Source organism: Sebastes umbrosus, chromosome 7, assembly GCF_015220745.1.
Source record: "Sebastes umbrosus isolate fSebUmb1 chromosome 7, fSebUmb1.pri, whole genome shotgun sequence".
NCBI lineage: Eukaryota > Metazoa > Chordata > Actinopteri > Perciformes > Sebastidae > Sebastes > Sebastes umbrosus.
In genome coordinates this window covers 385,895-411,839 of record NC_051275.1, presented here as the reverse complement: position 1 = coordinate 411,839, position 25,945 = coordinate 385,895, and the positions used below count along the sequence as shown (strand labels likewise).

At 41.8% G+C, this 25,945-nt stretch overlaps 1 protein-coding gene across 5 annotated transcripts in view; it reads left to right on the top strand.

Annotated features, from left to right (window-relative positions):
* fat3a (FAT atypical cadherin 3a) overlaps nucleotides 1-25,945 on the top strand; it is a 242,315-nt gene that overhangs the window by 176,891 nt on the left and 39,479 nt on the right. For all 5 annotated transcript variants that reach the window (XR_005207505.1, XM_037774476.1, XM_037774472.1 and 2 more), the window contains 8 exons: nucleotides 87-2,815; nucleotides 2,955-4,326; nucleotides 8,490-8,686; nucleotides 8,899-9,052; nucleotides 9,323-9,556; nucleotides 9,913-10,305; nucleotides 10,717-10,931; nucleotides 20,401-20,538. Coding sequence is in view for 4 of the 5 variants with exons in the window: in XM_037774476.1 (XP_037630404.1) it covers nucleotides 87-2,815; nucleotides 2,955-4,326; nucleotides 8,490-8,686; nucleotides 8,899-9,052; nucleotides 9,323-9,556; nucleotides 9,913-10,305; nucleotides 10,717-10,931; nucleotides 20,401-20,538 (5,432 nt within the window). In the remaining variant the exon portion in view is untranslated. The remainder of the gene's footprint in view (nucleotides 1-86; nucleotides 2,816-2,954; nucleotides 4,327-8,489; nucleotides 8,687-8,898; nucleotides 9,053-9,322; nucleotides 9,557-9,912; nucleotides 10,306-10,716; nucleotides 10,932-20,400; nucleotides 20,539-25,945) is intronic.

Here is a 25,945-nt window from a genome sequence, read left to right as displayed (position 1 = left end):
TATATGTTAACATGTTTTATACTCTGTAAATACTTTCCCTTAAAATAACTACCACATTGATGATGTTGTTTTTGATCTTCCAACAGGGAACACTGGGAATGCATTCCACATTGAACCAGTTTTGGGTATCATCACTGTTGCACGTGACCTGGACTTGTCCAGCATAGGTCATTATGTTCTCACTGTCAGAGTCACTGACAATGGGTCACCTCCTCTGTCCACCACCACTATAGTGCGCATTGCTGTCACCCTGTCTGACAATGCCGGCCCAAAGTTCCCTCAGCCTGAATACCAGGCGGAAATCACAGAGAACGCTGTGGTTGGGACCTCCGTCACCACAGTCGGTGCAGTCAGCCAGTCCACCCTCACTTATGACGTCAAGCAGGGTAACACAGATCATGTTTTTCAGATAAATCAGTACAGTGGAGTGATTTCTACCCAAAAGCCGTTAGACTATGAGACTACAGCATCTTACACCTTGACAGTCCAGGCTACCAACATGGCTGGCATGGCCTCCAATGCTACTCTGTTAATCCAGGTAGTGGATGAGAATGATAACCCACCAGTTTTCCAGCAGCTTCACTATCATGGCAGCATCAGCGAGGCAGCACCAGTCAACAGCGTTGTCTTGAACTCAGATGACTCACCTCTCGTAATCAAGGCCACTGATGCTGACCGCAACCAAAATGCTCTGTTGGTCTACCAGATTGTTGAGGACACTGCAAAGATGTTCTTCACAGTGGACTCAGGAACTGGCTCCATCAGAACCATTGCTAATCTAGACCATGAGACATTTGCCACCTTCCACTTCCATGTTCATGTGAGGGACAATGGCAGGCCACAGTTGACAGCAGACAGTCCAACAGAGGTCACAATACAAGTGATTGACACAAATGATTCGCCACCTCGCTTCACCCAGAATGCCTATGAAACAGTTCTGCTACTCCCCACCTATGTGGGAGTAGAAGCTTTGCAGGTTTCAGCCATAGACCCTGACAAAGATGTCCCTACAGAGCTCACCTACTCTCTGACTGATGGAATACTGGAGCACTTTGCCATCAAACCTTCCAGTGGAGTCATCACAGTCAAACACAACAACTTCTCCAAAGAACGTTTCCGCTTCAGTGTCAAAGTTTCAGATGGGAAATTTTCCAACACAGCTTTGGTAACCATTCTTGTCCGAGAAGCTCTGGACTCTGGTCTCAGCTTCACTCATAGCCTTTACACATCATCCATTCAAGAGAATGTATCAAATATCACCAAAGTGGCTGTGGTCAATGCTGTGGGAAACCGACTCAATGAACCATTGAAGTACACCTTGTTGAATGCCGGCACAAGCTTCAGAATCCGTCCAACTTCTGGCGTGATCCAAACCACAGGTATAGCTTTTGACCGTGAAGAACATGAGGTCTATGAACTGGTTGTCGAGGCGAGAAGGGAGCATGACCGTCTCCACGTGGCCAGAGTTATGGTTAGAGTCCAAGTTGAGGACATAAATGATAATGCCCCTGTGTTTGTTGGACTTCCTTATTATGCAGCTGTCCAAGTTGAAGCTGAGCCAGGATCACCCATTTTCAGGGTCATGGCAGTAGATGGTGACAAAGGGATTAATGGAGACGTGTCTTATTATCTCAAGGATGACCATGGTCACTTTGAGATCAACCGGCAGACAGGTGGTCTCAGCCTCAAGAGGGCTTTTGAGTCTGACTTGTCCAATATGGAATACCAAATGGTGATATATGCCAGAGATGGTGGCTATCCACCTCTCTCATCTACTATAGAGTTCCCCATCACAGTAGTCAACAAAGCCATGCCTGTCTTTGACAAACCATTTTATTCTGTTTCTGTAAATGAGGATGTGGCTGTGCACACACCTATCCTCGGCATCAATGCCACTAGTCCTGAAGGTCAGAACATCATCTACACTATAGTTGATGGAGACCCCTCTCTTCAGTTTGACATTGGTTTTGATACTGGAGTCATAAGTGTCATCCACTCTTTGGACTACGAAGTAGCAGCATCTTACCACCTGACCATCAGAGCCACAGACTATCTGACTGGTGCCCGTGCTGAGGTTGATGTAGATGTGGTTGTCCAAGATGTTAATGATAACCCGCCTATATTCCAGAATATGTCCTACAGAGTAGTTTTATCTGAAACAGCCATGATTGGAACTCCAGCACTTCAAGTTATTGCCACTGACAAAGACTCAGAGAAGAACAATGTTGTCCGCTACCAGATCTTCTCAGATGGGCATAACAGCACGGACTACTTTCACATTGATAGTAGCAGTGGATTAATCCTGACAGCACGTATGCTAGACCATGAACTTGTCCAGTTATATGACTTCATTGTCAGGGCCACCGATAATGGCTTCCCACCATTGAGTAGTGAAGTATCAGTCATAGTTGTGGTGAATGACATGAATGACAATCCACCAGTTTTCAACCAGCTACTCTACGAGGCATACGTGAATGAGTTAGCACCTAGGGGTCACTTTGTAACCTGTGTCCAAGCCTCTGATGCTGACAACTCGGATTTTGACAAGTTGGAATACAGCATTTTATCAGGAAATGAAAAAATGAACTTTGTGATGGACAAAAAGACAGGAATCATCACATTGTCCAGCCACCGTAAGCAACGAATGGAGCCTGCCTACAGCCTCAATGTCTCAGTGTCTGATGGGGTATTCACCAGCACTGCACAGGTTCATGTCAAGGTGTTGGGGGCCAACCTGTATAGTCCAGTGTTTGGACAGAATATGTATGAGGCAGAGTTAAGAGAGAATTCTGCTGTGGGAACCAAAGTTTTACAAGTAAGTGCTATTGGAATTCATTGAAATATTTGTTTTTCTTTTGTATAATTTCTCAGAAGAAACATTGATAATATAGTACTGTAATTATAAAATACTCATGTCTGTATTAACTAAAGCATTTTTTTAAATTTTGTTTTAGGTGAAGGCAACAGATGCAGACCCTGGAGTGTTAGGTCACATCATTTATTCCTTTGTTAATGATGTGGGCAAGGACCAATTTAGTATTGATGCAAATGGTCAGATCACCACTGTAGAAAAGCTTGATCGTGAGGACCCAGCCAATAAGGACATTATTCTGACAGTGGCAGCCCAGGACTCAGGTGGCCGTGTCTCTTACTGTACTGTACAAGTTACTCTGTTGGATGATAATGATAATGTGCCTCGCTTCCATGCTACAGAGTACCGAGCTTCAGTCAAATCTGATGTGGCTAAAGGTTTTTTGGTGACACAGATCCAGGCTTATGATCCTGATGATGGCACTAACGCCAAAGTGACATATTCACTTTACAGTGAAGCACATGTCCCTGTGGTAGACATTCTGGAGATAGACCCAGACAATGGTTGGATGGTGACTAAAGGCAGCTTCAGCCACTTGAGGAACTCCGTATTATCTTTTTTTGTGAAAGCTGTGGATGGAGGAAATCCAGTCCGGCACTCTCTAGTGTCTGTCTACATCCATGTTCTTTCACCAGATGCCTTCATTCCTTCGCTCAGCCAACATCAATACTTATTTAGTATGCCAGAAGACACCCCCATAGGTTCAGCCATAGGGACGGTGCGCCTCAACACTTCTCCTGGATATGCCTCGCTCTCTGCTACTTTTGCCCTGGTTAATGGAGAGACTGGAGAAAACAACCAAGATGGTATGTTTGTGGTGGAAAAAGATACAGGTGTGATCAAGCTTGATAAGCCCTTGGACCATGAGGTGATAAAAGGATACCACTTCAAAATCACTGCCACTGTACAACAGGCTAAGCTGGATTCCGTGACTTCTGTTGATGTTGAAGTCAAAGTGTTAGATCTAAATGACAACAAACCAGCATTTGAGGCCAACTCTTATGAGGCTACAGTTATGGAGGGAATGCCATTTGGAACCAGAATCATTCAAGTGCAAGCACTAGACCCAGACTCAGGTGCCAATGGGCAAGTAACATACAGTCTTGGGACATCAATCCAGTCAGAAGGGGATTCAGGCATATTGGTTGACACCTTTAGCATTGACAGCAACACAGGCTGGATCTCCACACGCAAGGACCTGGACCATGAGACCAATCCATCCTACACATTCACAGTGGTGGCTTCAGACCTTGGGGAGACCCTGTCTCTTTCCACTACCACCACTGTGACTGTAGCTGTGTCAGACATCAATGACAACCCGCCCAGGTTCTTGGAGCAACACTACTTTGGTTCAGTTCAGGAGAGCGACCCGCCAGGTGAAGTGGTGGCTGTGCTGAACACCAGAGATGATGACAGCTCTGCCGTTAATCGTCAAGTCAGCTACCACATCACTGGTGAGTGCCCCTCTAAATGTCTGTTACCACACCTCTAAATGTCTGTTATTGCACTGCAACCACATCGGCAGACAAGAACATTGATATTGGACGATTCTACAATACCCTGGATTATGTCCAATTCAGTTGTTTTTTTTACATCCAATGCCAATGTTTTTACAGTTCTTGCTTTCCACAATATCTGTGCATGTTAAAATTAGTGAAATATTATTCTTATGGTAAGTAAACTATAGTTAAGGTATGGATGGGCAACTAAAACAGTTGGTTAGGGTTAGGGAAATGTTGTAGCTATGGTTTATTATTCAATTCAATTCAATTCAATTTATTTTTATATAGCGTCAAATCATAACAGAAGTTATCTCGAGATGCTCTATATATAGAGCAGGTCTTAGACCGTACACCATAGTTTAGAGACCCAACAAGATCTGTGTATTGCGCACGGCGACTCATGTGATCCAAATATTTCCAATAACTCCAGAGAGTTTTAAAGTCCAAAAGTTGACAGTTATTAAAAAAAGATAGATGTAATAATTTCCAGAATTCATAGCATGTTTTATCAAACAAAATATTCTGCTTCAATCCATATTTGTTGGTGTTGAGCCTTTCAAAAACAACATCTCCACTGTTTTCTCTGCCACTCGCCACACACAATGGATGCACCTGTATTAACATGGCGGTACCCTAAACCTACAGTACCCTACAGCCCTAATTAAAATACAACGGTGCTTGTTTCTTTTTTGGAGCGAGTGGTGAGCAATTTGAGTGGAGCAGCTTTGATCTGGCGAGTGGAGGTAACAAACAGCTCCGTTAATTAGCCAGTGGGGCACACGCAGCTTCTATTCTCATGATGGGTATCCAATGACGTAGAGGAGACTGGGGACGGTTGCAACAAGTCTTATTCCTCCAATCAGAAACAAGCTAGAGTGATGTCACTCATACTACACATGCTCAGTTAGACCCTCCTCCACTACATTCAACATCTGCTGCTGCATTTATTGAAAAGAAAACTGGTTTTGGAGGTATGACAGTTTTTTTCAAGAGCTGTATTTTTGTCATACTGTCCTGACCTTTTGTATGAATTAATCAACACGTAGTTTGAATGCTGTTTTGTTGACTTCTCAGTGACATGGTTTGCATGTTTCAAGAATTCCTAGGACTACTGGCCTGTGTGCTGGAGCCCATCTGCTGCAATCATACATGGTTAAAAATGATTGTGTCTTTCTCTGTCTTGACCTAGTGGTTTACTCAAGATACAATACCATCACACTATTATTATTATTCTGCATCTCCTAACCATTGCTACACCCATGAATAAACATGAGGAGAGAAGTTGTACACTAAATATAAGGCATGATTCAGTACATAATTCACACATTTTCTAAGGTTGCTTCCAAAGAACATGTGCATGCATGCCAGCATTCAGTTTGACTGAAAAACAGCCATCGACTTGTGATAATATTTTTTTGGCAGAATAATAATAATAATTTAATGATATTTATTATTAATAATAATAATAATAATAATAATACATTTTATTTATAAAGTGCTTTTTACAGTACTCAAAGACACAGGTTAAAATGATCATATAACAACACACATTAGATCACACATTAAAGCAGTGCTGTGGTTGACCTGTTGCTGCAGTCTCTGATGTGTTTGGGGAGTGAGTTCCAGAGTAAGGGGGCAACTAGAGAATGCTCTGTCTCTCCAGGTCTAGTTACCCAGTGACAGTTCCCCAGAGGTCAAGGAAGTAGTAAATAGACTTAGAGTAAATATAAAGACTGCAGCACATCTGATGAAAATCAAAGGCAAAGTGGGGAAAGGAAGGGAAAGCCAGGTGACTGCTGACGTTGCATTAATAATACAGACTGTGATCAAAGGACGGACCTGCTGGTTTGCTGCCTGCTCACTGACACACCAGAATGTAGTGATGAAGTTAGGACTACCCAGGAGACTAAAACAGAGGACTACCATGCCAACAGGAGATAGAGAGCTAATGAAGGACTTTTAATAGGAAGGAAATCCTTCCCCTAATGACATTGTAATGAGTATCAGCCAGACAGCTGGAGTGAATGACAGAACTGTGAGTGATGTGACCTTCTAGTTGACAGCTCAAGAGGAAGGAGGCAAGGAGGAATGAGCTACTGCTACCGTGCAGGGAGAGAAAGAATAAAATATATACGTAACAGAAATGTCTGCAAAACTAAGAGAATATTGACAAATGTGACCTTTCTCACTTCAACCACTTGATGTTACTGAATATAAAAGTGCCAAAGCAAATCAAGACAGGACAAAGAATAGAAGAATAGAAGAAGAATCATACATTCTCACTGTGAAAAGATGCCTGACAGAAAAGAAGATATTTGATTTGTCTAGCTGTATTATGGGCTCAGCAGCTTCTTTGGTGATTTTAAACCTTCATGGAAATCAGAAATGTTGGGGTATCTCTCCAGGCTAGGTGTGCAATGGTACACAGACGTCTTTCGGTTCATATCCCGGTTTAGGAGCCACGGTTCGGTGCCAGTAGAAGAAAAAACAATCCATACGAATATGTTTCCTTTCATTCATTTTGAACAGATAGTAGTGTAAGTGTCAAAGACAGACAAAATCCTCTTGCTGGGAACTGAACAGTGAAACTCAACGTCTTTCATGTGCACGAGCTAATAGCTGAAATGGAAAACCCAGGGAATCCTTTCTGGGCCAGATTATCCAGGAGAGAGCCTGTCTAAACTGAACTTGATTGAATATTATCTGTGATAAATACCAATAGACTAATACATTTTCTAATTAGTGTTCTATTAGCTGCAATACCAACAGTATAAAATATACTTCAGCAAATCAGGACCAAGCTTATTTATATCATCCAATGTGATATAATATGATATGAAGGAATTGTACCACATTTTAGGCATAGGCCATATAGGCGGTCCCCGAGGGCGCCACCTTCTGGGGCGTGCTGGACGCACTCTAAAAAAAAAAAAAATGCCATTGGGCGCCTTTCCTCATTTTCTGCATTGAGGTAAATAAAGAAAGAAATACACTTTTCACCCGTGTAACTCTCATTGTAGTGAAACCGCTTCAACACTTTTAATCCAACAATATCGGTGATCAGTTGTTTATTTATATTCTAAATCTTAATGTTTGTCTTAAAACCATTGTGATGTGTGTTGTAGTTTACGGGGCTAGGGTTCTGGGGGGTGGAACCCTAACCCTAGAACAGCGCCGCCAGCGGCGGTGGGGGGGGGGCTCCAAATCCAAATGTCGCCTATAGAGCAACAAAAGAGCTAGAGCCGGCCCTGGTGCCATAGGTCAAGAACCTGTCTTTATAGTCAATTTATGTGCATTAATGATATGAATGTGTGTGACGCTGTTTGCCCTAGTTTATCTGTAGGTGTGGATAGAATAAGACAAACACATACTGTACAACAGAGGTGTGGACTGCAGTCGCAGGACCTGGACTAGAGTCAGACTAGAATGAATCTGATGACTTCAGACGTCACTCAAAAATAATTCCAACTTGACTGTGACTAAACACCAATGACTCATAATGTACTGTAAGTGTGCAGCAAATCATCTCTTCATTTTACTGACAACAACATCAGTCTGACCGCAGCCAATCACATCGCAGAGGGAGGTCACATTGATATAAATTATAAAGACCTTTCTGTGGTCAACATTCAGCTCAGAGATGACAGCTGATTGTAACTGTAACAGGAACAAGACACACCTGACACATTTGTACGTTTTTCAAGTTTATATAAAAGTAATAAATAATTTAATTTATAATACTAATAATACTCTGATTTTAAAAAGCTCTAAGACTTGGAACTGACATGGGACGTGTTGGTCTTGATTTGGGACTCAGGACTTAATAGCCAAGACGTGAGACTTAATTGAGAAACAATCACTTTGTTCTACCTCTGCAAACAAGTGGAGAACTCCCTATTTATACACTGATATTAACACAACACCCTAAGTTGCACAAAGCCCTATTTTGATGAAGCCCTGTGCTTCATGATCCGAGGAGTACTGGTCTTACGTAAGCGTTTTCATTAGAGTGACTTTCTCTTTAAATGGATGCCACTCACAAACTCCATGTAGGCCTACATGTCTGAAATGTGTCTCACTAGCCCTGTCTCTCTGTCTGCTTGTGTGCTGTCCAGGTGGGAACTATCGTGGTGTGTTTGCACTGGGTCTGGTACAGGGGGAATGGAAGATGTATGTGAAGTGGCCGCTGGACAGAGAGGAATGCAACCTCTACATCATCAATGTCACTGCTAGCGACGGACTCTTTGTTTCCCAGGCAACAGTGGAGGTGTCAGTGATAGACACCAATGACAACAGCCCCATCTGTGACCAGGTGAGGAATAAAACAGAATGCTGCTCTTTTTAAATGACAGATGCAACCACAGTGATGGCTAAAGACAGTGGTGGTGAGCTTTAGATACCTTTTTTATTTGACTTAGCTAACTGTAAATGAAGCCGTTGTAGAAGCTTCACCAACTTTTCATAGCGTAATTTCATTGTTTACTTCTTTGCTGTGTGTGTTTGTGTGTGTGTGTGTGTGTGCAGGCTGTGTACACTGCCTCCATTCCAGAGGATTTCCCAGTCAACAGTGTGCTGCTGAGGGTTGGAGCTACAGATGCAGATGTAGGCCTCAGTGCCAGGATCCAGTACTCTTTGCATGGTCCTGGATCCCAGGACTTCAGCATGGACCCGGACACCGGTATGCACTCAGTGTGACTTTGAAAACACACCCATACATTTCTCTTGGAGAAAAATTTCATACATAAGCTTTTTTCACTGAGCTTGCATGAATTGTAACTGGAATCAATCCGACATGGAATGAAGTGCAGCAGTGAAATGTGGGCAGGTCAGCAGCTTATCACATTACACAGCCAGACACACATTTATTACTTTAGATACCGTAGAACTGGTGTGACAGCCTCATGGCACCGTGTGGCTCATCTCTTTATGTTGTTTTCAACCTGTCCAGGTGAGGTCAAGTCATCTGTGAGTCTTGACCATGAGATGACACCCTACTACCGGCTCGTTGCCCAGGCAACTGATGGTGGTGGACGATGGTGCCGCGCTGAGGTGCAGCTGGCGGTTACTGATGTGAATGACAACCCGCCCATCTTCACCTTGTCACAGTACACCGCCAGCGTCTACGAAGACACCGCCACCAAAGCCCTGCTCACACGCATCCAGGCCATAGACCCTGATGAAGGTGTGTACTACTAGTATTACTACTACTGGGGTTACCTCTGCTGCAAGTACTGCTTCAAATGCTCCTGTACTATGTGTTATTCAGAAGAAACCCTTCATACATTCAATTCAAGGTGCATTCATTTAGAAGAACAACAGACAAATGAAGGTGTTTAGAATGTGACAGAAGTAGATGTTAGAGAGAAGCCCCGCCTACTTTCACACCTCCACACACCTGGCCAATCACCACATAGTTGGGTAGGATGGTCGGTTTCAAAAACGTACAAAACTTGTCAGATACAGTGAGACGATCTGGCATGCTCTCTGAGACCTTTAAACCTCTCATGTGTACCTGACACTCCTCTTCTGGCTTTGCAGCAGGTCTGGGCCGTATGGTGGTCTACTCCCTGGCCGACTCTGCAGGAGGTTCCTTCTCTATCGATAAGTCCTCAGGCATCGTGGTCCTGGAACGCATTCTCGACCGCGAGGTCCAGCCAGCTTATCAGATAACAGTCCATGCGTCTGACCAGGGTTCACCGCTGCCCCTCTCCTCATTGGTCAACGTCACCATCACTGTGCTGGACATCAATGACAACCCGCCTGTGTTTGAGCGCCGTGATCAGCTGGCGACAGTGCCGGAGGATGTGGGTGTGGGCACTGAGGTCCTGAGAGTTTATGCTGCCAGCAAGGACATCGGAACCAATGCTGAGATCACTTACAGCATCCGATCAGGCAACGAGCACGGGAAGTTCCACATCCACCCGCTGACCGGTGAGTGTGCTAACCACATCCTGCTTCCCGTCCGTAGAATAGTGTATTGGTCAGTGACAAATGAGCTCCATTCCAGGCGCACAGTAGAAACATGCTAGCGTATCTCATCTTAAGGATATTCAGTGTGTGTATGTGTGTGGGGGGGCACCGCTCAGAGATGTATCAGGTTTTGATAAACATACACAATGCTTGTTAGTAGATCAAGTCTTGCTTGGTTTGACTCTGTTCATGGGATTTGTTGACAGTGATAAACATATCGATGATGTCCAGACCTTTAACTCCTTCAACTAGCCACAAACAGCCAACGGCTGTGTTTGTCATTGGACAGGAGACCTTCAGAAAATGTTCTCTGTTTGGATAAATCCTGCTAAATGCATATTTCTGTTCCCTCTCTCTTCTCACCTTGCTCAGGTGCCATTTTAGTTGCCATGCCTCTGGACTATGAGAACTGCAGGGACTACTTTCTGACCGTGGAGGCTCGTGATGGCGGCACGCCACCACTGAGTGCCATTACGACGGTGAACATAAACCTGACAGATGTGAATGACAACGCACCCATGTTTAGCCGTGACCTCTACCCTGCAGTGGTGTCAGAGGACGCCACCACGGGAGAGTCTGTGGTCCAGGTAGGTTCCAGTTACTGGCCATATCTTCATGAAATATGATCTGATGGATGTTTATAGTCCAAAGAGGATCATTTATTAATAGTTTGGTGAACCCCTGACTTTTTGATTGTAGAAAAATCTCCTTGACTAGCACTTCCCTAATGGCTGCGTTTCTGGTAAATTTCCTCTGAATATTCATGATCCCCAGAGGATAGATCACAATGTTTTTGGGGACCCACTGACCTTTTCTTTATAGCGCCACCAAATGTCCCCCTTTACACAAGAGATATCTAAATCTAATGTCCATGACCTTTACTGAACAGATTTCTGATCCTCAGAGGACGAACATTTCCATTGATGAGCTTTCCTCTAGTACCTTAGGCCACCATAAGACGTCCTTAAGGAGGCTCTAGCAAAATCTCAGTTATGTTTGTTCCCCTTGAAGAGCTTTAGACCTTATGTGTTGTTAGCCAGCATATACTCTCTTTATATGTGACTGACTGAAGAGAGATGGTGAGACTAGTAGCTGGTCTTCAGTGAAGTGGCTCTGTTCAGTAGGAGCCTTGAAATATGTGGCAAGACTTGAAAGGGAATGTGTTTGTGTGAGAGAGCCTGTATATAGTGGACAGTGGACAGCAGCATACAGAGTACCAGGGTGGATCACCCCCCTGACAGTAAAATAATGGCTTTGTGTGATGCTATCATCAGCTTAACCACCGAGATGTTGGCAATTATTGAGTTTCAAACGTGAACTGGTCTCTCAGGGTTTGATGGGATTTGGGGGGGGGGTCTGAGGACCATAGTGAGGTTATAAGAAGGGGGATGATAGGCCCAATAAAGTCCCAAGTCTCGTGACCCATTTAAACTTTGATTCATTTTTCTACTTTAAAGTATGGCGACTCTGTATGGCCCTAAAGAGGAGAGTTTTTGAGCTCTCTTCACGTCAATTTGCCATTCATTCCTATGAAGCAAATAAATCGCGAAAAAAATAAATCTTAGAAAAGTCATAGCACACCATTCCCGATCATTCCATCACTGGTTGCCATGGTGATTGAGGGGCCGTGAGGAGTGTTTAGTTTCCTGTTATCATACAGTAAGAGTTGAGGGCTTTTATTTTTAAAATTAGGTGAATACCTAGTTTCCTGTTATCGTACCGTGAGAGTTGGGGGCTTTTAATCACAGGTGTTATTAATAACATTAATTATGGCCCTGATCCATTGAAGCCCTGGTTTAGAGCATGCTGGCTCACTGAAATAGCTGATACAGTAAATAGAGTGTGTGTGTGCGTGCGTGCGTGCGTGCGTGCGTGCGTGCGTGCGTGCGTGCGTGCGTGCGTGTGAGACCAGTTAGGAGTCTCTGATGAACAAATGGTAACGCAATACACACCCATTATAAAATCTGAAAAGGTCTGAAAATTTCACAAAACGTAAACTGCGATTATGTAAAAACCGTGCCAGCTATCAAAATGCCCATTTGGCCCGATAAAGTCCAAAGGCTCGTGACCCGTTTAAACTTTTAGTCATGTTTCTACATTAAATTATGGAGACTCTGTATGGCCCCAAAGAGGAGAGTCTTCACGTCGATTTTCCATGCATTCCTATGGAGCAAAAAATCGCGCTTTGCGCGTTTTTTTTTGGAAACAAACAGAGACAGAGAGAGAGAGTAGTATTTGGGTGAAGTAAACATGTAAAACTATAAGTGCTTGGACAGAAATCGTATTTTCACTGAATGATCCTTTAAAATCTATAAGTTATTACACAGAAAGTGGTATTTGGGTGGAAAGTAGCAGTAGGAGTTGTAGTAATAGTAGTAGTAGTAGTAGTAGCAGAAGGAGCAGGAGCAGTAGTAGCAGTAGTAGTAGTAGTAGTAGTAGTAGTAGTAGTAGTAGTAGTTGAGGTAGTAGGAACAGCTGCAGGAGCAGTAGTAATAGTAGCAGTAGTGGTAGCAGTAACATCACTGGTAGTAGCAGTAACAGTAGTAGTAATAGTAGTAGTGGTAGTAGTAGTAGTAGTAGTAGGAGTATTAGTAGCAAAAGCAGTAGTAGCAGTAGAAGTAGCAATAGTAGTAGTAATTGTAGTAGTAATAGCAGAAGGAGCAGCAGCTGTTGTAGTATTAGTAGTAGTATTAGTAGCAGAAGGAGCAGCAGCTGTAGTAGTATTAGTAGTAGTATTAGTAGCAGAAGGAGCAGCAGCTGTAGTAGTATTAGTAGTAGTATTAGTAGCAGAAGGAGCAGCAGCTGTAGTAGTATTAGTAGTAGTATTAGTAGCAGAAGGAGCAGCAGCTGTAGTAGTATTAGTACTAGTATTAGTAGCAGAAGGAGCAGCAGCTATAATAGTAGTAGCAGCAGCAGCAACAGTAATAGTATTAGTAATAGTTGTAGTAGTAGTAGCAGCTAGAACTTTTAAAACTGTAAGTCATCAGACAGATTATAGTAGATAGAGTTACTCTATAGAGATTTTATTTTGAAAAAAAAACTGGTCCTGAGTTCCCTGTTAAGATACAGTTACCTTCTATGTGTGTGTGTGTGTGTGTGTGTTAGTCACTAATGTGAATCAGCTGATGGCCACTGCTAAGCACCCTCAATGAAACAGTTTATAATAGGAGTTAACCAGAGACAGATGACATATGTCATAAAAGTGTCTCTCAGACAAAAACCGTGAGTCCAATCGGCAAAATAATGTCATCATCAGAGAGAAGCGTCTCTGCCGAACGCATTGATGTCGTTTTTTTTTGTGTGTGGAGTCAAAAATGGGATCATGGGAGCAGGTTAGAAAAGTGCCATTGTCAACTTTCTGTCAGACATTTCCCGTCTGATTTAACATTGCTTTCTATGGAGCGGCTTGTTGGACTTACTCTCACTTTTGGGACCTTAGAGACAAATGTGTAAGTCCTACTGATTCCATAGCTACATGACTGCGACTGGCACTAAATTTCCTACAATTTGATGAAAACATTATCTATTAAGAGTGAAAATTGTGGGCTACGGAGCAATTTGTTCGGAAAATTTCTAAAAGATTTCAAAGCTTTCCCGCACTCTAACGATGATGTAACACACTCTAGCCCTTAACGATCCACGCAATACACACCCATTATAAAATCTGAAATGGTCTGAAGATTTCATAAAACGTAAACTGTGATAAATGAAAAACTGTAAAAGTTATCAAAAAGCTGAATCATAGCTTAATAGTTCAAAGACTTGTAACCCGTTTAAAGTTTAAATGAAGTCAGTAGCTGAAAGTATTCGAAAGCAGTAGCATTTCAAAGTGGAGTAGGTTTAAGAGGATTTGAAGATTTTCTCCATTGAGTTACATTGTAAAAAAAATGTGGAAAAAGCTTAATATTTTAAAAAGTATAAATAGTTGAAACAAGTCAAGATATAGCACTAATGTCCTTAAAGAGCTGAATATTTTGATAGTTGAATGGTTTCTGTAGCTGAAAGTATGCAGGACAAGATAAAGGCCAAAAAATGTACGGAAGAAATATACTGGAAAAACAAAGTTCGGAAACTTGTGTTTGGTGGATTATTTCTCTGTTGTTACAATGCTAATGGTCATTGTATTTTACATCGTTGGAAAGCCTGTTTATTTACCTTCACAATGATGTCCAACTTGTAAGGATCATGTATTTGTGGGATGAGCAGCACAGCTGATTATGTGGGTAGCGCCCAAGAAAAATGTTCCAAAATGCTCTGCCAATGGTAAACAGTGTACTCTCATAAGGCTACCAGGAAGCCTGCAATGACTGCCCTTCACCGTCAGGCCCGTTTGCGCTGGTGTCGACAACACAGACAATGGAACCTGAACATGTGGGGGAATGTCATGTTCAGTGATGAGTCCAGGTTCTGCCTGCCAAAGTTGGATGGCAGGGTCAAAGTATGGAGACGACGTGGAGAACGCTATGCTGATTGTTGAACCGATCGAGTAACAGCTTTTGGTGGGGGCAGTATCATGGTGTGGGGCGGCATCTCCCTCACTGGCAAAACAAGGCTTGTCATCATTGAAGGCCATCTCAATGCAGTGAGATATCGGGGTGAGATTCTGCAGCCAGTGGCGATCCCATATCTCCACAATCTGGGACCTAACTTCATCCTCCAAGATGACAACGCTCGCCCCCACAGAGCCAGGGTTATCACAGACTACTAACTTTGTTTTTCCAGTTTAGTTGAAGTTGAATAAACCTTAGAAGAACAATACTGGGAATGCTGAATCAGCATTCCCACAATAAACGCGTCAAATAATAGACCAGTGTGCTTTGCACAAGGCAAAGCCTTGTACAAAGCAACATGGGTCCTTCCCATGTTTCATTTGAAATATTCCTGGTAAAATACATACACACATATCCTTTATCCATATATATATATATATATATATATATATATATATATGGATTTTCTCCAACTTAATAAAATATAACATATCTCTGAGCCATTGTGCAAATGTTGGAGGGTTGCAATTTTTCGATCTAATCAAAATTTGTCATCTGGCCACCAGCGTAGCAAAGATAAAAGGTTTAGTTTATTTTTGTTTAACGTGAAATTTTGTGGTACCACCCCAAACAAAGCAAGACAGGCTGATGGTTCTAGGGATTTATCAGTAGTTTTGGAGAGCATATTGAATATTAATTGCCAAAAATTAAGTAATTTAGGACAATCCCAAAACATGTGGACTAGAGTGGCCTGGTTCTGCTCGCAACGGTCACACATGGGGTCTATATCGGATTAATAGACATATTGACCATCTTCTCCATATCTTTTCCATATCCCGTGACTTCCCCTTCGGGCCTCTACAGCATACAGATCCACTTTAGCACAGCAAAACCTCAAAAGAGACTTCTGTAGTAAAACCAACAATGGAATAGAGACAGTCGGTCTGAGATAGTCTTAAATGTCTAAATGAAAGTTCATCATAGACAGTTCTGCTGTCGTCACCTAAATAAATGTATTACATGGGAAGCAAGTTGTATATCAAATGATGAATGAAAGATAAGCTAATGAAGCTGTTTCTGGATGAGCTCAGAATGCTGTAATGATGTAATTATTAACAGCAGGTAGAACTTCATGAGGGCAATGCTCTTTTATAATGTAATAACTTATTCAAATTACGTCTGAAGTTGAGTTATGTTAAACCTGTTTTATGTATAACTGATACAGTCAAAGTCATCTTCCTATAGCATGGTAGGAATGTCTGTATGCTGAGCCAATGAGTTGAATTCAGAAGGCAGAAATGCAGGTTGATGTTTTTTGGGGGTTTTACATGGTTGTCACCCCTCGTCCTTGTGTGGTCATGCACACTTTACTACCCAGTGATAACAGAGCATTGTCAGAGGAATAAAGAGGACAGAGTGTTCACATTGATGGATCACTCTTCTTAAACCTGTTTTAACTTCACCTATCTGGTTTTCATAATGTCCTCCCATTGATTGTGTCTGATGGCTGCCTGGCAGCTGCTGAAGTCAACAGTACAGCATGCTCTGGAAAATGGGTCAAAACATACAGAATGAATGCCAGAAAACAGCATAAGTATGCACTGAAATATACAGTAATCTCTGTGAAATGTATTGTAATTGTAATAGAAATCATCAAAATGCACCTCCTACTCAGGCTTGGTGTTTCAAGAAGGGTTCTCTATATTCATAAAGCAACATACCGAAGCAAAGCAGCAGCCTGTTGTTAGACTCCCAACGTCACTTTAAACTCTGAATGTCTCTTCAGTCTTATTTAAGAATATATATACAGTATGTACTGAACTCTGTTAGTCAGAGAAACACCATTCATGGACGCACACAGACTACTCCCATTGCTTCTCAAGTGTATGTTTGGCTTAGTAAAGTCTGGATCAAGTTATAAAATCAGCTACAGAAAGCTTCATAATGGACTTCATGAGGACCTCCAAGGTGGTGCAGTCTACATCAAAGTCCCTGTAACCATATTATATATAAACTGGAAAAACAAAGTTCGGAAACTTGTGTTTGGTGGATTATTTCTCTGTTGTTACAATGCTAATGGTCATTGTATTTTACATCGTTGGAAAGCCTGTTTATTTACCTTCACAATGATGTCCAACTTGTAAGGATCATGCATTTGTGGGATGAGCAGCACAGCTGATTATGTGGGTAGCGCCCAAGAAACATTTGCCAAAATGCTCCGTCAATGGTAAACAGTGTATTCTCCTGTTGGTATTGACTCTTGTTTTGAGTTGTTTGGTGGATTGGATGATTGAACTCTCTATCAGTAACAAGGAACAAACATGACATATTGGCAATTTTACACTTTATTCATTTAATACACCGTCAGGAGCCTCAGTAGCGGTGGAAGATCCATACGCAGCCACAACAGCCTGGCACCTCCTCCTCATGCTGGTCACCAACCTGGTCACACGTTGCTGTGGGATGGCGTTCCATTCCTCAACCAGGATTCGTTGCAGGTCAGCCAGCGTGGTTGTGTTGGTCACTCTAACACGTACAGCACGCCCAAGCTGATCACACAAGTGTTGAATTGGGTTGAGGTCTGGACTCTTGGCAGGCCGTTCCATTCTCTCTACTCCCACATTGTGGAGGTAGTCTGTGATAACCCTGGCTCTGTGGGGGTGAGCGTTGTTTCTTGGAGGATGAAGTTAGGTCCCAGATTGTGGAGATATGGGATCGCCACTGGCTGCAGAATCTCATCCTGATATCTCACTGCATTGAGATGGCCTTAAATGATGACAAGCCTCGTTTTGCCAGTGAGGGAGATGCCGCCCCACACCATGACACTGCCCCCACCAAAAGCTGTTACTCGATCGGTTCAACAATCAGCATAGCGTTCTCCACATCGTCTCCATACTTTGACCCTGCCATCCAACTTTCGCAGACAGAACCTGGACTCATCACTGAACATGACATTCCCCCGCATGTTCAGGTTCCATTGTCTGTGTTGTCGACACCAGCGCAAACGGGCCTGACGGTGAAGGGCAGTCATTGCAGGCTTCCTGGTAGCCTTATGAGAATACACTGTTTACCATTGGCAGAGCATTTGGCAAATTTTTCTTGGGCGCTACCCACATAATCAGCTGTGCTGCTCATCCCACAAATGCTTGATCCTTACAAGTAGGACATCATTGCGAAGGTATATAAACAGGCTTTCCAACAATGTAAAATACAATGACCATTAGCATTGTAACAACAGAGAAATAATCCACCAAACACAAGTTTCCAAACTTTGTTTTTCCAGTATATATAGATATATATATCTATATATACACTCACCGGCCACTTTATTAGGTACACCTTGCTAGTACCGGGTTGGAACCCTTTTTGCCTTCAGAACTGCCTTAATTCTTCGTAGCATAAATTCAACAAGGTGTTGGAAACATTCCTCAGAGATTTTAGTCCATATTGACACGATAGCATCACGCAGTTGCTGCAGATTTGTCGGCTGCACATCCATGATGCGAATCTCCCGTTCCACCACATCCCAAAGGTGCTCTATTGGATTGAGATCTGGTGACTGTGGAGGCTATTGGAGTACAGTGAACTCATTGTCATGTTCAAGAAACCAGTTTGCGATGATTTGAGCTTTGTGGCATGGTGCATTATCCTGCTGGAAGTAGCCATCAGAAGATTGGTACACTGTGGTCATAAAGGGATGGATATGGTCAGCAACAATACTCAGGTAGGCCGTGGCGTTTAAACGATGCTCAATTGGTACTAAGGGGCCCAAAGTGTGCCAAGAAAATATCCCCCACACCATTACACCACCACCACCAGCCTGAACCGTTGATAAAAGGCAGGATGGATCCATGCTTTCATGTTGTTTACGCCAAATTCTGACCCTACCATCTGAATGTCGCAGCTGAAATCGAGACTCATCAGACCAGGCAACGTTTTTCCAATCTTCTATTGTCCAATTTTGGTGAGCCTGTGCGAATTGTAGCCTCAGTTTCCTGTTCTTAGCTGACAGGAGTGGCACCCGGTGTGGTCTTCTGCTGCTCTAGCCCATCTGCTTCAAGGTTCGACGTGTTGTGCGTTCAGAGATGGTATTCTGCATACCTTGGTTGTAACGAGTGGTTATTTGAGTTACTGTTGCCTTTCTATCATCTCGAACCACTCAGCCCATTCTCCTCTGGCCTCTGACATCAACAAGGCATTTTCGTCCACACAACTGCCGCTCACTGGATATTTTATCTTTTTCGGACCATTCTCTGTAAACCCTAGAGATGGTTGTGCGTGAAAATCCCAGAGATCAGCAGTTTTTGAAATACTCAGACCAGCTCGTCTGACACCAACAACCATGCCACGTTCAAAGTCACTTAAATCCCCTTTCTTCCCCATTCTGATTCTCGGTTTGAACTTCAGCAAGTCGTCTTCACCACGTCTAGAAGCCTAAATGCATTGAGTTGCTGCCATGTGATTGGCTGATTAGCTATTTGTGTTAACAAGCAATTGAACAGGTGTGCCTAATAAAGTGGCCGGTGAGTGTATATACATATATAAAGGTTATTATGAACCTGTGTGTGCTGGCAGGTTGCCATAGGGGACGTTTGGGTGGAGAAGGCTGTAGAAACTCACAACGTAATAACTGCACATAGTGTAATAACTTAAATGTAATAATCAGCACATACTGTAATAAAATCTTGAGCGCATAATGTAATAACAGTTTTGTTCATAATGTAATAAGTTTTTACATTATGAGAACATTATCACATTATAAACTTAGCAAAGTTGAATAATTTAATAAATTCAGCGCATAATGTAATCATTTTAAAAAAGAGTACTCTACTTATTTAAAGTATTGCACAATTGTTCCACATGCTGAGAATCAGCAGTATATTAAATGCAGCATTATCTCTGTAAAGGTTCTCATGTGTCCAGGTCTCTGGATGTCTTGTAGTCTCACATCCAAGAGGCTTCATCAGTATATCTACACATCAACATGTCCTCTAGACCAAACAGAAAAAGTCCAGCTGCTTTAAATGAACTCCTCCACTGGTGTCATGTGTCACTAGAGGGTTCCTCTGCTTTAACAAGACAAGGAGAGTACTCTTTTTGAAATTATTACATTATGTGCTGAATTTATTATATTATTATTTATATTAGTCAACTTTTTTTGCTAAGTTTATAATGTAATGTTCTCATAATGTAATAACTTATTATGTTATGTGCGCAACGTTTTATTACAGTATGTGCTGATTATAACATTATGAGCTTTTATTACATTTAAATTATTACATTATGTGCAGTTATTACGTTACGAGTTGCTACATATTTATAAAGCTTATATGGATATGGATGAAAAATATGTCATTTAGTTTGTATTTATCCTCCATTTGTCCTTTACTTCAATAAACACATGCTGTGTTTAATTTTCCCCGTCCTGAACACATGCTAAGCTAAGCATGTGTTTAGGACGGGGAAAATGGTCAAAATGTGTGATTATCCTACGCAAGCTGAAACAGTCACTCAGCCTGCTTCTGTGTGTGTTTGTGTGTGTGTGTGTGTGTATGTGTGTTTTCAGCTGGTAGCGGAGGATGTTGACAGTCAGCTGAATGGAGCCGTCCTCTACTCCATCATCAGTGGAGACCGGGACAACCAGTTCTTCATTGACCCCCTCCGTGGGGTCATCAAGGTCAACAAGCCACTGGACCGTGAGACAGTGAGGACGAGCACACCCACACACACACACACACACACACACACACACACACTAAAGTTTAGTCTAAAATAGGTAGAGTCTCTCCAGTGAAGCGAGGTTCATACAGTAGATCCAATGAGAACATGAGATGAGCAGCAGTAGACAGACTGATCAGCTGATGGTTGATGAGCTACTGGAGATCCTGATTCAAGACATTAAAGGTGATCAGCTTCATGTTTAGCTGGGAGATTCAGACTCATTGCTCTGTTGTTGAAGTGCAAAAACACTTGATTGTGTAATCATATCATCTCTATTGGTATGAATGTTGATGTGTATTCATTGTCTTTCAGAGGGCACATCAACTACATAGCAATTTGTTACAGCATGAGCATGTACAGTATTACCCCAGCTGATAGAACCTGCAGTCAGCAACAGGTGGAGGCAACGTTCACCACCGACCATGTTTTGCTATTAAAAAAAGAGCGACAAGAGATTGAAAAAAAACATAAATGATAAGAGATCTGTGAATATGTATATAAGGTTATATGGGAATAATGGCAGCAGTCTAGGATTAATGATCATATTTACATGTAATACTTCAGCGTGCAGCGAGCTCAGCTGTCACCTACATGGTCAACTCAAAATCTAGCTCCTTACTTAGGGCCCTATTTAACTGATCTATAGCTCATGGTCTAAAGGTCATTTAGGGCATGTCCAACTCCACTTCTGCTAGTTAAACGGCTCATAATCGACACAAAGTAAGACGCAAGGGGCAAAGGGGTTGTGTTTAGTCTCTTAATTAATCTTAGGTGTGTTTTGGGCATAACCAATCAGAGTGTCATCTCCCATTCCCTTTAAAAGTCAGGTGTTCCTGCATCAGGCGCATCGCTATTTAAAAGGCGGACTCGTCAAATTGGAGAAGCGAGTCGTTTTCTGAGAAAACGGATCTGCTCTTATGGGAAGTAAAAGTGTGCCAGACTGCATATGAGCAAATGACCGATAACCTATTTAACCGGTGCAGGTGGCATAATATGATAATAAGCACTATGCTAAATATGATCAACATGTATTGATAAATAATAAAACTGTATTGCTTTCCGATTCAAATAATTTCTCTGGTCACGGCGGTCACGCTGAGAGTGCTGCAGGTTGAACATACAGAATGCCTGAGAGCTTTACTTCATTATATTCTGAAGTGTCACCTGCTGCCTGAATTTAGTGTTTCCCTGAATATGAATAAAATCGTTGTTGTAGCGCCGACAATGTGTTTAACTGAGGAGGAGGAGCTGTGTTGGTCTCATTTAAGACCAACACGCCCATGGGTGCACAGATGGGCGCAAGTACATTTACTACTTACACAACGTGGGCGCTGGACGTGAAAATAACAGCTGTGTCGGTCTGAAACCAGCGGTGACAGTTGCGCTGCGCTGTGCTGCGTGCCGCTTTGAACCGGGTGTAAGATAGGCCCCTCGGTGTTTAATGCAACCAATTATGACGTCATGGCTCCAGTCTTTTGGTACAGTCCTGATGGAATATGATGACTGTATATATCAGCTGAGCATCTCCATGCAGGAAGGACAGCCAGTGTATGTAGTGTTGGCCATCTTTGATGTAAAGACGGAGCCTGCTGGCAGCTGATGAGCTCACGTTGTCAGATGGATCCCTGACCAGATGGCAACTAATCACACTTGAACAGGAAACACGTGCACAAAGCAGCTCTGAATATGAGCTCTTTAATTTGCAGCAGGAAAGAAGATGGAAGGCATGCAGAGCACAGCCTGCCTCCCCTCCTCCTCCGAGCCGTTTCCTAACCCGTCTCATCTCTTCCTTGTCTCCTTCTCCTCCGCAGTGCTCGAGAACTTCAGAAATGTTCACATGCCTATCATAAAGTATTCAAGAGTGCGGTCGATGAGCCGTCTGAGCGTGCTCAGAAAGAGTGTGGAGGCGTGTGGGGGATCAAAGCTTCTGGCTGATGAAAGTGTGTTTGGGGTTATCACACAGAGCAGCAGTGTGTGTGTGTGTGTGTGTGCAGGGCTGATGTGTTCGTCCATGTGTCTGTCTGTCCGTGTGTGTGTGTGTGCGTGTGTGCGTGCGTGCGTGCGTGCGTGCGTGCGTGCGTGCGTGCGTGCGTGCGTGCGTGTCTGGTAAGCAGGTCATAGTTGTTTACTACTGAGGTGGATTCCTTCGTGTGTCTCAGGCAGCAGAATATAAGCTGATATAGATATAGATATAGATATAGTTGTGTTGCTCCTCAGCGTGCTTCATTAGCTGCTTCTTAATATTTGGAGGAACAGAGAGAGATATGCTGCTGGGGGTATAGAGCAGACGCCAGGAGAACATGAACATCCTCAGCCACATCCAGTCTGCTGTGTATAACTGCTAATAGGGCTGGGCCATATATCCAATATCTTCCATGTATTGTGTGTCTAACCAGCAGAGTATACTCGTGTTGTGAACCTGTCTGTAGACTCATCTTACTATCTGAATAATGAGCCCTTTAAATAGGAAAATACTGCTCCAGACTGTAGACCAGCTTTCTGTTGGTCAATGGTGCAATCACTTTCTGCTGCCTCAAGATAACAATGCACCAACAAAGCACCAGACCACACCTCGTTTAAGACCAACACGCCCATGGGTGCACAGATACAGTACATTTGCTACTTACACAACGTGGGCGCTGGACGTGAAAATAACAACTGTGTTGGTCTGAAACCAGCAGTGACAGTTGCGCTGCGCTGATTGCACAGATTTGATTGGCTTAGTAGCATCACGTGAGAAGATTTACAATGCATGCAACTGGTCTGAGTTTCCTGTTTAACCGGCGCCATAAAGGCTAAAAAAGCTTTGCCGGTTAAAATAGAGATACTCTGTCAAAATGTAAGAATCCTCAATAATTTATCGGTTATAGGTCAGATATATATCGTATATTGCAATATAGCCTAAAAATATACAGATGATATTTATAAGCCATATCGCCCAGCCCTACCTGCAATAACAATTTTTTGGTGTTTGTTTTTTTTGTTTTTTTTTGGGGGGGGGGTCGTTGGAACAAGTTGTGAACACAACATTGACATGTTGTCACCTTTAAATATGTGGCTAATGATATAGCTTGTATAAGTATATAACCAATGATACATCTTGACTGCAACTATTCACCTCAAATCTTTCTCATCTTCCCAAATAATAAATAACAATATATAATATAATATAAATAACTATAAAAGAAAATGTGCAAAAAAATCCGTATTAGAATGTGACTTTGAGTGGAGGTCGTACAAAAATGTATATTTTGGCCAGTGACTGAAAAGGTTAAACGAAATTCTAGTTTGTTACTCTATCTATAACAACACCGTACAACACCATACTCTATCTATAACAACACCATACTCTATCTTTAACAACACCATACAACACCATACTCTATCTATAACAACACCATACAACAGCATACTCTATCTATAACAATACCATACTCTATCTTTAACAACACCATACTCTATCTATGACAACACCATACTCTATCTATAACAACACCGTACTCTAACCATAACAACACCACACTCTTTCCATAACAACACCATACTCAATCTATAACAACACCATACTCTATATATAACAACGCCATGCAACACGATAATCTATCTATAACAACACCATACTCTATCCATAACAACACCATACTCTATCCATAACAACACCATACTCTATCTATAACAACACCATACTCTATCTATAACAACACCATACAACACCATACTCTATCTATAACAACACCATACTCTATCCATAACAACACCATACTCTATCTATAACAACACCATACTCTATCTATCACAACACCATACTCTATCTATAACAACACCATACTCTAACCATAACAACACCACACTCTTTCCATAACAACACCATACTCAATCTATAACAACACCATACTCTATCTATAACAACACCATACAACACCATACTCTATCTATAACAACACCATACTCTATCCATAACAACACCATACTCTATCTATAACAACACCATACTCTATCTATGACAACACCATACTCTATCTTTAACAACACAATACTCTATCCATAACAACACCATACTGTATCTATGACAACACCATACTCTATCTATAACAACACCATACTCTATCTATAACAACACCATACTCTATCCATAACAACACCATACTCTATGTATAACAAAAACATATTATATCTATATCAACACCATACTTTATGACAACACCATACTCTATCTATAACAACACCATACTATATCTATAACAACACCATACTCTATGATTACACCATACTCTATCTATAATAACACCATACTCTATCTATATCAGCACCACACTCTATGATAACACCATACTCTATCTATAACAACACCATATTCTATCTATAACAACACTAAACTATAAAAACACCTTACTCTTTCTATAACAACACCATACTCTATCTATATAAACACCATACTCTATGACGACACCATACTCTATCTATAACAACACCATACTAGATCTATAACAACACTATACTCTATGATTACACCATACTCTATCTATAACAACACCATTCTCTATCTTTGACAACACCATACTCTATCTTTATCAACACCATACTCTATCCATAACAACACCATACTCTATCTATAACAACACCATACTCTATCTATAACAACAACGTACTCTATCTATATCAACACCATACTTTATGACAACACCATACTCTATCTATAACAACACCATACAACACCATACTCTATCTATAACAACACCATACTCTATCTATAACAACACCATACTCTATGACAACACTATACTCTATCTATAACAACACCATACTCTATCTATAACAACACCATACTCTATCTATAAGAGCACCATACTTTATGACAACACCATACTCTATCTATAACAACACCATACTCTATCTATAACAACACCATACTCTATCTATAACAACACCATACTCTATCTATGACAACACCATACTCTATCTTTAACAACACAATACTCTATCCATAACAACACCATACTGTATCTATAACAACACCATACTCTATCTATAACAACACCATACTCTATCTATAATAACACCATACTCTATCCATAACAACACCATACTCTATGTATAACAAAAACATATTATATCTATATCAACACCATACTTTATGACAACACCATACTCTATCTATAACAACACCATACTATATCTATAACAACACCATACTCTATGATTACACCATACTCTATCTATAATAACACCATACTCTATCTATATCAGCACCACACTCTATGATAACACCATACTCTATCTATAACAACACCATATTCTATCTATAACAACACTAAACTATAAAAACACCTTACTCTTTCTATAACAACACCATACTCTATCTATATAAACACCATACTCTATGACGACAC